The sequence below is a fragment of the Plecotus auritus genome, assembly GCF_963455305.1.
Source record: "Plecotus auritus genome assembly, chromosome: 3".
Classification (NCBI taxonomy): Eukaryota; Metazoa; Chordata; class Mammalia; order Chiroptera; family Vespertilionidae; genus Plecotus; species Plecotus auritus.
In genome coordinates this window covers 205,655,894-205,671,965 of record NC_137772.1, presented here as the reverse complement: position 1 = coordinate 205,671,965, position 16,072 = coordinate 205,655,894, and the positions used below count along the sequence as shown (strand labels likewise).

The 16,072-nt window shown below is 41.9% G+C and overlaps 1 protein-coding gene across 3 annotated transcripts in view; it reads right to left on the bottom strand.

Moving 5' to 3' along the window:
• The window catches only part of LPCAT3 (lysophosphatidylcholine acyltransferase 3), a 40,277-nt gene that overhangs the window by 4,570 nt on the left and 19,635 nt on the right, over positions 1–16,072 (bottom strand). For all 3 annotated transcript variants that reach the window (XM_080660498.1, XM_080660499.1, XM_080660500.1), the window contains exons 2-4: positions 1,346–1,453; positions 709–815; positions 58–151 (exon numbers count right to left, since the gene is read on the bottom strand). In XM_080660498.1, coding sequence (XP_080516624.1) covers positions 58–151; positions 709–815; positions 1,346–1,453 — 309 coding nt within the window. The remainder of the gene's footprint in view (positions 1–57; positions 152–708; positions 816–1,345; positions 1,454–16,072) is intronic.

Sequence of the window (16,072 nt, the reverse complement as noted above, 5' to 3'; positions counted from 1 at the left end):
TGGTCAGATGGGGAGGAGCCTAGATGTAAAAAGGGAGGGTAGTAACCCATCACTTACCAATCAGTTTCAAGGTCAGAACACAATGAGGCATTGTCCACTTGATATCATAGGTGCCAGTGGCTGTCCAATAATATCCGGCAAGAAGGTAGGCCTAGGAGAGGGGAAGTATTTATTCTATTATTGCTATGATTTATTTTCTCTCTACTCTGAAATCCACTGTATTCTTTCATTTTTTCTTTCTCCTGGTCTTGTCATTAAAGGCCTTAAGAAGTTCCTATAAATGGAGACACTGAAACTGTAAAGGGGAAGAGACTTGCTTCAAGGTTTCTCAGCAAAATTAAGGTGAATTGAGAATTTAGATGCTTAGGTTCTGTAGCTCATTCTAAGTTGATTTTCTGCCTTGCCTTTACGTGACTCCCCTCATGATAGCTGGGCCAATCCTGGTCAGAACCTTAATCACAGTCCTATGCAAAGGATTAGCTGTCACCTCTTCCTTGAGGCAGGAAAAGTATTACCACTGCCACCTGCAGATGAAACACCTGGGGCTTGTGTAAAGTGACTTACATAAAGTCATACTGGTAAGTGTTATTGGGAGAAAACAATCAGAAATTGGACTGTTTTCCAGTTCACTGGTTTTTCTACACCACAGTCTCTGACTTCTCCCCAATCCTCAGCTGTGACCTGAGCTGCCAAGGGAAAGATGCTTACCATCTGGAAACAAAAGGTAGTGAGAACAGCAGTTACAGTGCGGCCCATTAGTCGCAGAATGAGGAACTGAAGGATGACACATAGCAGGGAGTGGTACATCTGGTTTCCTAGTGCAGAAGAGAGCAAATTTTAACGTGTGTGTGTGTGTGTGTGTGTGTGTGTGTGTGCGCGCGCGCGCGCGTTTCATTCCTACCCATCCTGAGACTTCTAAACACAAAGAGATACATAAAGAAAAAACTATTTTGGTATTAGGATATTTTTGTCAAAATTACTTCATGTTCTGGAGGAAGGGACTATAAATAGAAGGGATTGTCAGGCAGCTACTGTATTTCTGAATGTTTGAACTTAAGGTTGCTCCTGAGGGGATTGCTTGTCATCCAGTTACAGGCATAGCAGAGAAACTTTGGCCCCTCTGTTGATGGGGTCTGGCAAGGGTAACCACTCTCAAATGTTTTATCTGGGAGAGGACTGTCCATATAAGGAGAACTTAAGCCATTTTCTTGCCCATACAAATCCTCTTTTTGCGAGCACAGGATTATAACTTCCCTATCCATCAAATTCTCTCCAGGAAGTTTTGTTCAAATCTGTTCCTTCCCAGACTCTAATTTCAGCCCCACTGCTAGCCCAGTTTACTCACCAAAGTTAAAATAAGCAATGGAGAGGCCTGTAAAGGTGTGGAAGAGATGGATGAGGTAGCTGTCCTTGTAGAAAAGGTAATGCCGATAAAACAAAGCCAAGGGGTAACCTGAGGGGAGATTAGAAGAGGGTTATTTGTGGCTGATGCTCTCCCATTTTGTTTTGGAGGTTTATCTGGCATGAAACACAGCCCAGAGAGGAAAAAACATACATTATGTGGATGTCAACAGAGAAGATAACAATATCCCCAAGAATCAAGTGTTTTTGTGAATAAACATTTAAAACTGAAGATAGTTTTATATAGAGGCAATATGAAACCACGTCTTAAGGCTAGGTTTCTCATATAGACTATTAAGTAGTGCTAGGAATTTTCTTTTGCATTTTACTTCAGTGCTACAAGGAATTGAGGGTGTCCAACTGTGCTCTGCCCAGAAACATTATTTTATGCTTTTATGATCTATTACTAGAGGCCCGGTGCACGATTTTATGCACAGGTGGCGTCTGGTGGGCCTGCCCCATCAGGGCCTGGCTAGTGTGGGGGCCGGGGGGGGGGCCTTGGGCCGTTGGCCGCCCACTCCCTGATCGAACTCCCGCCTGAGGGGACAATTTGCATATTGGCCTTTTATTATATAGGATAATTTTATCTGCTGTCCTGCTAGTAGTGTATTATCAGCAAATTATCAAGAGGATAAATATAAAACAACACAAGGCTATAAACTGGGATTGCTGACTGCATTACAGCTGAATAGCAGTTATAGGATATGTGTGGATGCTCCTCAAATGCTGAGGTCTGGGCATCCATTGAGTTAGAAATCCATTAAGTATCATGGGAAAATGTCTTCTAAAGCAGTGATTCAGAGTATGGTCCTGGGGCCACAATTGAACTATAGTGGATTTCCTGATGGGCCATGAACTGATTATGCATGGCCAAAGGTTGCTTACTGAATAGAAGAGGGTCAATATAACATTTGGTATTCCTAAAACTGAAATTAGCACGTTCCATGGTGTTACTACACACTTTCATTTAGTGTTCTATCAAGAGGTTGCTGATGTGCTTGGCAGTGCACGTGTGAAGAACTGGAATTCCTACTGTGTTTTAGAAGGACACTTTACCTGTCCTATCATTGCATAGTGTTAGCTTATCATTGGCAGTATTGTTGTGAGTTTGGTTAACTCTGCAATGCTCAGAAGTGTCAAATATAAAGAAAGTGCTCAATTATTTATTAAGTAAGTAAATGGATAATCCTGTTGTATATTTGGCTTATGTCCTAGTCTTCTTTCCCTATAATTTGTGTGTGTGATTTTTTAAACTTATGATCATATCCTGTGTACTTATGTAATCAAGTTTTTAACAGTGTATCCGCCACTTAATCTTCCTGGTCCCAGGATTTGCTCTTGTGTTTTTTCCTTCTCTTATTTATTAAAAAAACATTTTTTTGCTCGTTTTTTTTTTGTCTGCTGTTATAATGGGCTAGACACTTCAATTTTATAGCTTCATGCAAATAGCTAATTTTATAGATATCCTGTGGATTACTGGCTCATTCAACAAATGTTTATTAAACGCCTACTACATGCCAGGTATTCTGTTTGTAGATCACATAATGGGGGACAAGGTGGCATGCAATGGTTTACTTTCTAGCTAGCTAAGGTGAAGTGATATAGGATTACTAGCTCAAGGAAGAGGGAGACAGCTCTGACCCCTTCGTAGTCAGATGAATGAGTAAAGAAATAGGATCAAGTTTCATACATATCACATATCAAATTTGGCAGGAACAGAACACCACGTTATCAGCAAGTATTGCTAAGAACCAGAGCCAGGTACTAGAAAGTATATATAGAATAAGATCAGACTGCCTTAAATCTTTGACTTTCTAACATTGTAGAAAATGGGGTATAAATGAATTATTTAGAGTACTCATAAATAAATCTTGGATAGCTAAGAGTTTACCCCTTTAAGCACTAAAACCCTTAACTACTTGGAATCACCAAAACCCTGAACCATTCTGAATGCTTAAAATTAAAAAATGCAACACATATCACTCTGCCCCCTTAAAGTGGATATAATTGAACACTTTCTTGGTGATCTGGTTCATAATTACTCTAGAGCAGTGGTTGGCAAACTCCTTAGTCAACAGAGCCAAATATCAACAGTACAATGATTGAAATTTCTTTTGAGAGCCAAATTTTTTAAACTTAAACTTCTTCTAACACCACTTCTTCAAAATAGACTCGCCCAGGCCATGGTATTTTGTGGAAGAGCCACACTCAAGGGGCCAAAGAGCTGCACGTGGCTCGGGAGCCGCAGTTTGCCGACCACTGCTCTAGAGTAAAGTCATGATCACTTTACAACCTGTTGAGGTGTGTAAAATGGTTCTGTTAGGGCCTACACTATCCTGCATTCCGAGTTCTTGTATCCATTTCTTAGGGCTTTTCTGCCCCTTTCCTTCCTATTCAGGGATCAGTAGTCACTTCTTGAGCTTTCAGTGTGCCTGCCAAGAATAGTTGTTTTCCCTACTTTTGATTTACTGCAGGCCTTAGAAATTGTATGTTTTAAAGGTGTGAAAAAGAAATATAAGAGCAAAGGTCTTGGGTGTTTTCCTTACAGACTTAGTGCTCAGCCTGGTAACATTGGTCTGGCCACTCAGGCCCTTTGTTCAGGTGTATTTTGGAGGAGTGGAGGTTGTTGAGTTCCACACAGGCAGGTGAAGTATTATTGTACACTACTAAACATATGATAAGATGGTGCAATTGGCAGAATAATCAAAAGAATGCAGCAGGCCATTAAGGTTACCAAGAACATTAAGATCATAACAGAGAACAGCAAAGCCTGGATTGAGGCCGCAGAGGGGAAGAAGGAACTGTGCTGGGCAAGTTGCTGTGACAACCAGAGCTGATTTTGAGTGTGTAAACACCAAACCTTGCTCTTGGCTGTTGCTCAGCTCAGCAGGCTTTGTAACCTGGCTGCCCAGTCACTCCTTTAGGGATGTGCTGAGTTTTTTTGGAGGGTGTTGTCCCACAAGGTGTTTCTGAGTCTTAATGCTTTCTTGTGGGAGCCGATTCTTAATACAGTAGCCACAGTCACCTGATAAATACTTAGAGAACAATGGAAGTACCTCCTCCCCACCCATCATAGAGTCTGATTCAGTAGGTCTGAGTGATCTGGTGTGCAGCCAGGGTGAAGAAGCACTGTCTTACTAAAATCCTAGTGCAAGGCAGCAGTACTTACTAGGTCCTGAGAATAAAAGTCTGAGCTTGATGACTGAGAGTTGCTATCTTTCCTTTAATACCACTGTCCAGGCAGAGGTTAGTTTTGTAAGTCTGATTGGGAGGTTTTAAAGAACTTGTTTGGCAGTACTAAAACTTTTTTCTTTTTATTTAAAGAAAGGCCTTCAGAAACTCATTAGCAAATGTAGGATGATGACCTAACCTACTCCCAAACCCAATGATCCCATACTAGAATGGGATCATTTCAAGAGCAACACCTAGGGTGTTTACAGTGTTAGAGCAGACTGCTGGGATACACGGAATCTGGCTCTGTTCAGGGGTTCAGGTTGTCCAGCACACAGAGTGTATCCAGCTGTGTTCTCCAGTCAGTCACTGGACATCCCCTCATGAGTGCTGTTGGAGTCAGGGACTAGGATCTGCCACAGCCTAGTTTGTAGTGGAACTCCTTATTCTCTGCACAGTTGTGAAATGATTTATTATTTTTAGAGGTCCTGAGGTTTCATTTGAAGAAACAGAAATGAGCTGTTTTCATTAAAGTCTGGTAAATTTCTTTGCCTTTTCATCCTGTAGAGCTATTTCTGGGTTCTGTAGGAATATGATATGACCCCATTTGATTAGTCAATGATTGCTAAGACTCTGATGAAAAGAAAGTAGAGCATGTTTTGGCAAGTGTCAGGGAGAATACGGAATTAGGACTGCTAAATGCTGGCTTAACCAGATATTGGTACCAGTTTTATAGAAAAGAAAAACACTTCAAATACCATACAAAGAATTGATATAAACTAAGAAAAATTAAAAAATTTTGAATTAATCCATTAAAAACACAGGTATTAATAGAAATATTTTCTATTTATTATTATAATTGTTTTTTAATGGTGCCCTGACCGAGAATTGAATATGTGACCTCCTGGTACATTGGACAACACTCAACCAACTGAGGCATAAAATATCATACCTTTAATGAAAACAAATATATTTCCCCAAAACAAAATCATTGAATGCAGAGAATGGCATTGTTTTACATTGTACAAAATTTCTGGCCTTTCTCTAAATTCTCAAATGTGCCTCTGTATTTAATTGGTTGTTTTGGTTAAACTATATGAAGAAAATCTTTATACAGATATATAGTTGGAAGGCGAATCAATAGCTTTTCCAGATAAATTTGGATATTCTTTGATATTATACCTAAACTTGACAGATTGTGGAATGTGCAGCAACCATATAAATGAACTTTTCATATTCTGTTATGTTAAAATCCAGTGGTCTCTCATGTGCTTTGAACGGATCTTTTACTCAGGCATGGTTTTTGTAATATTATGCACTGGTCATCTGGAAAACAATGGTTCACTATATTAGGCAGATCTTCCAAATACTGACAATATGTCATTAAAATACAGTATAAAAATCACATCTTTTAATATCACCATTGATCTTCAACATAAAAATCTGTATTTTTTTTTAATTTAATAAATCTTTATTGTTCAGATTATTACAATTGTTTCTCCTTTTTCCCCCCCTTAGCTCCCCTCCACCCGGTTCCCACCCCACCCTTTGCCCTTACCTCCCCCCACACTGTCCTCACCCATAGGTGTACGATTTTTGTCCAGTCTCTTCCTGCACCCTTCATACCCCTTTCCCCCTGAGAATTATCAGTCCACTCCCTTTCTATGCCCCTGATTCCATTATATTCACCAGATTATTCTGTTCCTCAGGTTTTTAATTCACTTGAATTTTAGGTTCACTTGTTGATAGATATGTATTTGTTGTTCATTTTTATCTTTACCTTTTTCTTCTTCTTCCTCTTCTTAAAGAATACCTTTCAGCATTTCATATAATACTGGTTTGGTGGTGATGAACTCCTTTAGCGTTTTCTTATCTGTGAAGCTCTTTATCTGACCTTCAATTCTGAATGATAGCTTGGCTGGGTAGAGTAGTCTTGGTTGTAGGTTCTTGCTATTCATCACTTTGAAAATTTCTTGCCACTCCCGTCTGGCCTGCAGAGTTTCTGTTGAGAAATCAGCTGACAATCGTATGGGTGCTCCCTTGTAGGTAACTAACTGTTTTTCTCTTGCTGCTTTTAATATTCTCTCTTTGTCTTTTGCTCTTGGCATTTTAATTATGATATGTCTTGGTGTGGTCCTCTTTGGATTCCTTTTGTTTGGGGTTCTGTGCGCTTCCTGGACTTGTAAGTCTATTTCTTTCACCAGGTCAGGGAAGTTTTCTGTCATTATTTCTTCCAATAGGTTTTCAGTATCTTGCTCTCTCTCTTCTTCTGGCACCCCCATAATTCAGATGTTGGTACGCTTGAAGTTGTCCCAGAGGCTTCTTATACTATCTTCAACTTTTTGGATTCTTTTTTCTTTTTTTTGCTTTTCCGGTTGAGTGTTTTTTGCTTCTTTGTATTTCAAATCTTTGTCTTGATTCTTGCGTTCCTCTAGTCTGCTGTTGGGTCTCTGTATAATATTTTTTATTTCAGCCAGTGTATGTTTAATTTCTAGTTGGTCCTTTTTCATATCGAGGGTCTCGTTATATTTATCGGCCTTTTCTAGGATATTCTTAAAGAGCCTTCTAACTGTGGTTTTGAATTCTATATCCAGTCATTTGTTTTCCTCCATTTCTTTCGTTTGTGATCTGTTTCTTCGTCTCCCCATTTTTCACTGCTTCCCTGAGTTGTGTGCTAGGTTTCCTATATGGCCCAGTGGATGGGCCTCCCCAGTTAACCTGAGGTGGACACACTTGGTGCACCCCTTTGTGGACTGTGTGTACAGCCTTGTTGTAGTTAAGTCTTGATTGTTGTTGGTATCACTGGGAGGAATTGACCTGCAAGCCAGTTGCCTGTGAGGATCAGCTGTGTCTACACTGGGAGATTTTCGGTGCTGGAGACAACCTTATAGGATTAGCCTTGCCAGATTGCAAAAGCCTCTGTGCTCAGCTTGGAAGGGGTGAAGTCTCAGGGCGGGGCAGACAGTCTTGGCTTCCCGTCAACCCTGCCCTTGCGCGTGAGTCTCCAGACCTCTGCCTTCCGCAGTTCCCGAGTTTCCGCCTTACAGTCCAGATTCCCCCTGTAAGAGCGTGGGTCCCCAGGGGCTCGCCCGGAAGTGCGGTTCAGTGCAGTCGGAACTGGGGTTCAGTGCCGTCAGGAGCTTCTGACTCCCTTCCGCTAGGGATAGCTTGTGGTAACCTCCGCAGTCAGTCTTTGTGCACACTCGCGCCTCCAGACCCCTCCCGCAGCTCCCCTGAGTCTCCGAGTCTCTGTGTGCCTTTCTCTCTACCTGACAGTCCAAACTCCCCCTGTATGAGCGTGGGTCCACAGGGTTTCGCCCGGAACTGAGGTTCACTGCAGTCGGAACTGGGGTTCAGTGCAGTCGGGGGCTTCTTTCCCCCTCCCGCCAGTGAAAGCCAGCCAGGCACTCCGCCGCCCTTCCTCTCTGTGTGCGTGTCTCCGTACCTCAGCTCTTTGCCGCTCCTTCTCCGTGAGCTTTCCTCTTTCCTTCTAGTTGTAGAATTTCCACTCAGCCAGCTTTCCTGTGGTTCTGGATGGTGTCTGTTCTGTCTTTTAGTTGTAGTTTTGAAATTGTTGTGTGGGGCAGCAGTTTAGGTGCTTACCTATGCCGCCATCTTGGTTTCTCCCCTTAACTATTAAGTCTTAACTGTCTATGACACAACTGAGATCCTTTTCGGTGTATTCTTCCTTTCTTCGCTCTAGGTGAAAATATCATCCCCTCCAGAGGTCCCAGGTCAAAGGCGCCAGTTTGTAGTGAACCCCTTTCACGTTCCACGTGGTTCAGGGTTTGGGCTCTGGAGGAGGCCGCACGCAAATGAAAGAGACTGGAAAGTATTAATTTGGAAATATTGGGGGCCAGGAGGGAGCCCAACTCAAGGGGAAGGACTCCCAAAAATCTGTATTGAGAAGTTGTCAAGCTCATGATAGCAGATACAAAAAAGTTTTCCAAAATTCTAAAAATTTTCAATTGAAAGCTTGAGTTTTATTATTCACGACAAATAGTGTCTGTTATTTTCCTTTAAGTGACAGGCTCACGTTTTCAAGAAAATATCTACCAAATACCCATGTCTAAATAATCCATGTCTAAGTTTGTCAGTTGTTTTTTTTTTCAAGTAAAAATGCTGTTCCATGAAAAAAATCTGTTAATTGAACATGCAACTCAAGCAACTGCACAAGTACTCTGCCTCTGGGCAGCCTTATACTTCAGTATGTAGAAGTGCTTTAGGCACATTTCTCATTTCTTCAGACTATTAAGAAGGGTTGAGATTTAATACAATTCATAATACTTACTGCTTCATCCAGGACATTCTTAAGTGAAACTGGCTTGTTTTTTTTCACTGTGAGTGCATGGCAGTGAGGAATACAGAGGGAAAGATAAAAAGGTTCTCAGGGGCTCCCTAGGAGTTCATGGGCTCCACTTTGAGAACTGCTGACATATGGACTGATGTTTTGCCTTAATCTGCCTTCTTATAATGCCAAATCCAACAACAGTCTTTTCTTCTTCCCAGCTTCCTCAACTTCCCTGCTGTATTTTCTTTTTTTTTTTTAATCCTCACCCGAGGATATTTTTAAAAAATTTATTTTAGAGAGGAGGAAGAAAAAGAGGGAAATATTGATCTGTGAGAGAAACATCCATCAGTTGCCTCCTGTATGCGCCCTGACACCCAGAATCTTTTCATTTTCTTTGAAAGTTTCTCTTTCATTGGTTTTGAGAAACACAGTGTCTCTGTTGCTTTTCTTTCTTTTTAAAAAATGTATTTTTATTTATTTCAGAGAGGAAGGGAAAGAGAGATAGAAACATCAATGATGAGAGAGAATCATTGATCAGCTGCCTACTGCACCCTGCCACCCCACCCCCCACCAACTGGGGATCAAGCCCGCAACCTGGGAACACGCCCTGGCCAGGAATCGAACTGTGACCTCCTGGTTCATAGGTCGATGCTCAATCACTGAGCCACACCGGCCAGGCTCCTTTTCTTTTTCTATGGAGATAACTCACATAACATAAAATCCACCATTTCAAAGTGTAGAATTCAGTGGTTTTTGGTATATTCACAAGGTTGCACAACCATCCCCACTATTTAATTCCAGAATGTTTTCATCTCTCCCAAAGTAACTCCATACCTGTTAGCAGTCACTCTCCATATTCTCCTAGCCCTTGGCAACTATCAATCTACTTTCTGTCTCTATGGATTTACCAATTATGGGTATTTCATGTACATGGAATTGTACAATATATGGGCCTTTTATGTCTGGGTCTTTCAGTTAGCATATTGTTTTCAAGGTTAATTTTGTTATAGCATATATCAGTTCTTCATTCTTTTTTAATGACTGAATAATATTACAAAGTGAACACACCACATCAATAGTTGTTGGGACACTTGGGTGATTTCTACTATTTGGGTATTATGAATAAGGCTGCTATGAACATTTGTGTACAAGTTTTTGTGTGAATATGTATCTTGAGTTCTCTTGGGTATATACCACTTCTTAATTATTTTATCCTCTAACCCAGCACTTCTCAGTTAGTGGTGTAGACAGTTTTTTCAATTTCCCATCTGTTGTGGACCAATACTTATTTATTGATTTTAGAGAGAGATAAAGGGAAAGTGAGAAACATTAATTTTGTTGTTCCACACATTTATGCATTCATTAGTTGACTCTCCCATGTGTCCTGACTGGGGATCGAACACGCAACCCTGGTGTATCAGGATGATGCTCTAACCAACTAGGGCGGACCAACATTTTGTAAAATACAAAGTCATGGGCTTGGATGACATGACACTGTCAAATTGCTGTGGAAGGTTCCTAAACATTTACTCTCACTTCCTGTATTTACTTTCACTGGCAAATGGTGGCCAACTATAATCTGAACAGATTACACCAATCTACCTTTCTTTGTCTTTTTCAATTAAGGCTTTTCTTCTGGTTCCTAAATACGGCTGCCCTCCAGGATTTCGTCTTGACCTTTATTATTCTATTAGAAAACTACATCTACTGTCATGTAACTTAATACGATCTTTATGCCAAAAACAAATATACATTTTTAATCCTACTCAAGTTTCAGTTCCACATTTCCTGGCTGGACATTTTTAGTTTGCTATCTCATACCATCTTGTACTCTATGAAACATGACTTATTCCCTTAAATCAGCCTTCTCTTGGCTTCTTTTTTTGTTTATTAATGGTGTTAGCTTTCTCCAAGTCATACAACCACATTCAAAAGCTTGAAGTTGTTTTGCCTCTTCCCTTTCTTTGGTTCCCTATATCCAGTCATCAAATTCTGTTGATTCCTCCTTTGCAGTGTCTCACCACCCTTACTCCCTTTTTTCTGTGCTACATTTACAGTTAAGGCCATCAGGCACTCAGATGTAAACTCTTGCAATGGCCTCCTACTTGATCTCTGCCAGCAGCCTCACACTCCCAGTAATCCTACACCAGAGTACTCTTTTCCACTCCTGCTTAGAAACCACCAACTGACTACTCAACAGAGTACCAATTTCTAAGATTCGAGGCCTGTCTTCTAAAAACTACATTTCTAATTAAAGTTTCCATTTCTCTGGCTAAAACTGATCTTGTTTTTGCCCAAACATGTCTTGTGTCTTTTGTCCCTAGACTTTAGCTCACACCAGTCCCTTTGAGTGGAATATCTTCTCAAACTACCCCTCTACCAAATAAAATGCTACCCATTCTTATAAACACAATTCAAACCCTAGCTGATTTGGCTCAGTGGATAGAGCGTCGGCCTGTGGACTCCAGGGTCCCGGGTTCGATTCTGATCAAGGACATGTACCTTGGTTGCGGGCACATCCCCAGTAGGGAGTGTGCAGGAGGCAACTGATCGATGTTTCTGGCTCTCAATCCCTCTCCCTTCCTCTCTGTAAAAAATCAATAAAATATATATACAAAAAATTAAGGCACTGGACGGTTATGACAGATCTCAGTTTGAATACCCAGTTCTGCTACTTACTAGCTATTACCTCAGGTTTGATTAGTTAACCTTTTTGGGCCTTAATTTCATCAGTAAAATGAAAATCTAGCTTAGGATTCATATATTAAGCCTGGTACATATTAGATACTTAATAAATGTGAGATTGCTTTACCTCTGCTTTAACAGTAAAGCACTCAGCTATCTCATCCAGTCACACTGCTTTAAATACATACCATCTGTTTGCTGATGTCTTCCAAATGTTCATCTTTAGTCTGAACCTCTTCCCTGAGGTTGTATAGCCTACTTGACTCCATTAGGAATACATGCCTAATGGATATCTCAGCTTTAACAAAATGAACTGCTGACATACATCCCTCACTAAACCTATTCCTCCTTTAGCCTTCCCCATTTCAGCAAACAGCAACTTACCCTTCTGTTCACTCAGACTGAAACCTTGCAACCTTGCCATCATTCTTGACCTCCCTTCCTTTTAACCCAATCAGTAAGTGATTCCTGTTCTACCTTCAAAATAAACCCTGACTCTCACCACTTCTTCCCATGTGTCCAAGTCAACACCATGTCTGGCTTGTGTTATTATAGTCGCTTCCCGACTGATCTCCCTGCCTCTGCTCTTGCTTCTCCCTTCAGTCTATCCTTAACACAGTATCAGAGGGATTTTATTATAGCATAAGTCCGATCTGCTCATTCCTCTGCTCAAAACCCTCAGGAGGCCTCCACTTTCACTCAACAAAAGCCGAAGTCTGACCAGAACTTATAGATCTGCTCACCCCTTCCCTACCCCACCTTTCTCTGACTCATCTCTGCCTCCACAAAGCTCTCCTTGGAACATCAAGCAAGTCCAGCCTTGTGGCCTTCATATAATAGGTTCCTTGCCTGGAATGATGTTTCACAAAGAAGCTCAAGTCCTTCCTTATATTCCTTCTCACTTTATTTATTTTTTATTTTTTATTTTTTTAAAATATATTTTATTGATTTTTTACAGAGAGGAAGGGAGAGGGATAGAGAGTTAGAAACATCGATGAGAGAGAAACATCGGTCAGCTGCCTCCTGCACACCCCCTACTGGGGATGTGCCCGCCACCAAGGTACATGTCCTTGACTGGAATCGAACCTGGGACCCTTCAGTCCACAGGCCGACGCTCTATCCACTGAGCCAAACCAGCTAGGGCTATTCCTTCTCACTTTAGATCTTTACTAAAAAGTCACGCTATCAGTGAGATTGCATAAGTTCCCCTCACCCACCACTAACCACACTTCCTGTTGTGTTGTTGTTTTTTTGCTGTAGTTTCCTCTCGGCACTTATTACTCTTTCAAATACGATATATTTTACTTATTTAGAGTTATTTGAAAACAGGGATTTTTCCACTACCGTACCTCAATGCCTAGTACAGTTTCTGGTACAAAAGAAAAAAGGTCTTGAGACTATTTGCTGAATGGATGAAAGAATGAATAAACAAATACTCTGTATTCTAGGCAGTCAGTAAAATATTTATTAAGCATCTATTGTGTGGCCACACTGCTTTAGGCAAAAAGGGAGATATGGTAGAAATTTTAAGAGGTGCTTTTAAACTCTTAAGGAACTTTCTAGGTAGAGAAGAAATATCAAAGAATGATGTTCTGTAAGTGCTAACTGCATGGAATAGCCAAGGTTGTAGTGGTTAGAGAAGAGAGAAATCAATAATGATCAGAACACTTAGGATGAAGAAAGAAGAAAGAAGGAAAGGGCATTCCAAGGGAGGGGAATAATGTAGTAAAGGACACAGGGACAGGAAAGAACATGGAATTGTCACCTCAAGACTATTCCCCCCCTAGGGGTGAAACAGTAGCAAAGATGAAAACAGGCAGAGCCTGAAATATATATAATAGAAAAAAATCAGTACGGTTGACTAGATGTGGGAGATGATGGAAAAGGTCGAATTAAAGATGGTTAAGCTGCTGCAATGGTTTCCAAACTATTTTTGTTGGAATAGCCCCTAAAAGAATTCTGAAAAACCATATCTCCTCTCACATTAATATGCCATCAAATATTTGTAAGTATAAACAGCAGCAAATGATGTGTGCTTTTGTTAAGTATATTGAAGATTTGCTTTAAGTACATATGGAAAATGCCTGCCATGTAATCCAAATGGTAAACTAGTCAGCTTGATCAGATTTAATTCTGTCAAAAGAGGTCTAACTTCATTTTTTAATTTAAATCTATATGTTAATACTTCTTCCTTATGACAACCATCTTATTTTCTTGTATTAAAAATAGATTAGTATTGATTTTAGAGAGTGAGAGAGAGATAGAAACATCAATGATGAAAAAGAATCATTGATTGGCTGCCTCCTGCATGCCCCACACTGGGATCAAGCCTGCAACCTGGGCATGTGCTCAACCACTGAGCCATACCAGCTGGGCCTTATTTCTTTTTAAAAAAACTTTATTTCAGAGAGAGGAAGGGAGAGGGTGAGAGGGATAGAAACTTCAATGGTGAGAGAGAATCATTGATTGGCTGCCTCCTGCATGCACCCCTCTGGGGGCATGTGCCCTGACCAGGAATCAAACCGTGATCTCCTGATCTCTTACTTCCTTGGTTGAATTTATTTCCAGGTATCTTATTTTTTGTTGTTGCTGTTGCAATAGTAAATGGGATTACTTTTTTTACTTTCTCTGAGAGTTTATTGTTGTATAAAAATACCATCGATTTCTGGATGTTAATTTTGTATCCTGCTACTTTGCTGAATTCATTTATTAAATCTAGCAGTTTTTTGGTGGAGTCTTTAGAATTTTCTATGTACAATATGATGTCATCTATGAATAATGACAGTTTTACCTTCCTCCTTTCTAATTTGGATGCCTTTTATTTTTTCTTCTTGTCTGATCGCTGTGGCTAGGACTTCTAGTACTATCCTATCTAATAAAAGGGTAATATGCAAATTGACCGTCACTCCAACAAACAAGATGGCTGCCCCATGTGGTCAAAGATGGCCGCCCCCATGTGGACAAAATATGGCCGCCACAAGATTGTTAGCAGGGGAGGGCAGTTGTGGGCGATCAGGGCAGGGGAGGGCAGTTGGGAGGGACAAGGCCAGCAGAGGAGGGCAGTTGGGGGTGGCCAGGCCTGCAGGGGAGGGCAGTTGGGGGGGACCAGGCCTGCAGGGGAGAGCAGTTGAGGGGGGACCAGGCCTTCAGGGGAGGGCAGTTGGGGGGGACCAGGCCAGCAGGGGAGGGCAGTTAGGGGTGACCAGGCCTGCAGGGGAGGGCAGTTGGGGGGGACCAGGCCTGCAGGGGAGGGCAGTTGGGGGGGACCAGGCCTTCAGGGGAGGGCAGTTGGGGGGGACCAGGCCTGCAGGGGAGGGCAGTTGGGGGGGACCAGGCCTTCAGGGGAGGGCAGTTGGGGGGGACCAGGCCTGCAGGGGAGGGCAGTTGGGGGGGGACCAGGCCTTCAGGGGAGGGCAGTTAGGGGTGACCAGGCCTGCAGGGGAGGGCAGTTGGGGGGGACCAGGCCTGCAGGGGAGGGCAGTTGGGGGGGACCAGGCCTTCAGGGGAGGGCAGTTGGGGGGGACCAGGCCAGCAGAGGAGGGCAGTTGGGGGTGGCCAGGCCTGCAGGGGAGGGCAGTTGGGGGGGACCAGGCCTTCAGGGGAGGGCAGTTGGGGGGGACCAGGCCAGCAGGGGAGGGCAGTTAGGGGTGACCAGGCCGGCAGGGTAGGGCAGTTAGGGGCAATTGGGCTGGCAGAGGAGCAGTTAGGTGTTGATCAGACTGGCAGGGGAGTGGTTAGGGAGGGGGTGATCAGGCTGGCAGGTAGAAAGCGGAGGGACACACACACCGCTCCGTGCACGAATTTCATGTACCGGGCCTCTAGTGTTGAATAAGAGTGGTGAAAGCAGACATCCTGTCTTGTTCCTGATCTTAAGGGAAACCCTTTTAGTTTTGCACATTGAGTATGGTGTTGGCTGTAGGTTGTCACATATGGCCTTTATTATTATGTTGAAGTATGACCCCTCTATTCCCACTCTGCTGAGAGTTTATATCATAAATATTGGATTTTGTCAAAAGTTTTTTCATCCATTTATATGATCGATGTGATTTTTATCCTTCATTTTAGAACTGAATTTCTAAACTAGATTACTCTTGATCCCAATCCAGGGATATTCTACATGGATATCCCTACATATCTGGGAAATATTGCAGGTTCAGTTCCAGACCACTGCAATAAAGTAAGTATTGCAATAAAGCAAATTATAATATTTTTTCTGGTGGAGGGTCTTGCCTTTAGTTTGTAGAAACACACCTGTGAACTACAATAAAATGAGGTGACCTGCATCTATCAGATAATCTGGGTTGAAGGTGCCACCATGTGGTTTACTACCTTAAAAAGAATTAAAATGTGATAAAATGCACTGAATACAGGCAACATGGGTGATATTCTATACCTAAAACTGCATACTAAGGCATTTCAGTGTCTTAAAGCACCTCAACATCAGCCTGGACATCTGTTGTCCCTGTTCCACGAAAATGAAGGCATGCCAGTCATTAGCCTCTTTTAGCTTTAACATTCTTTAAA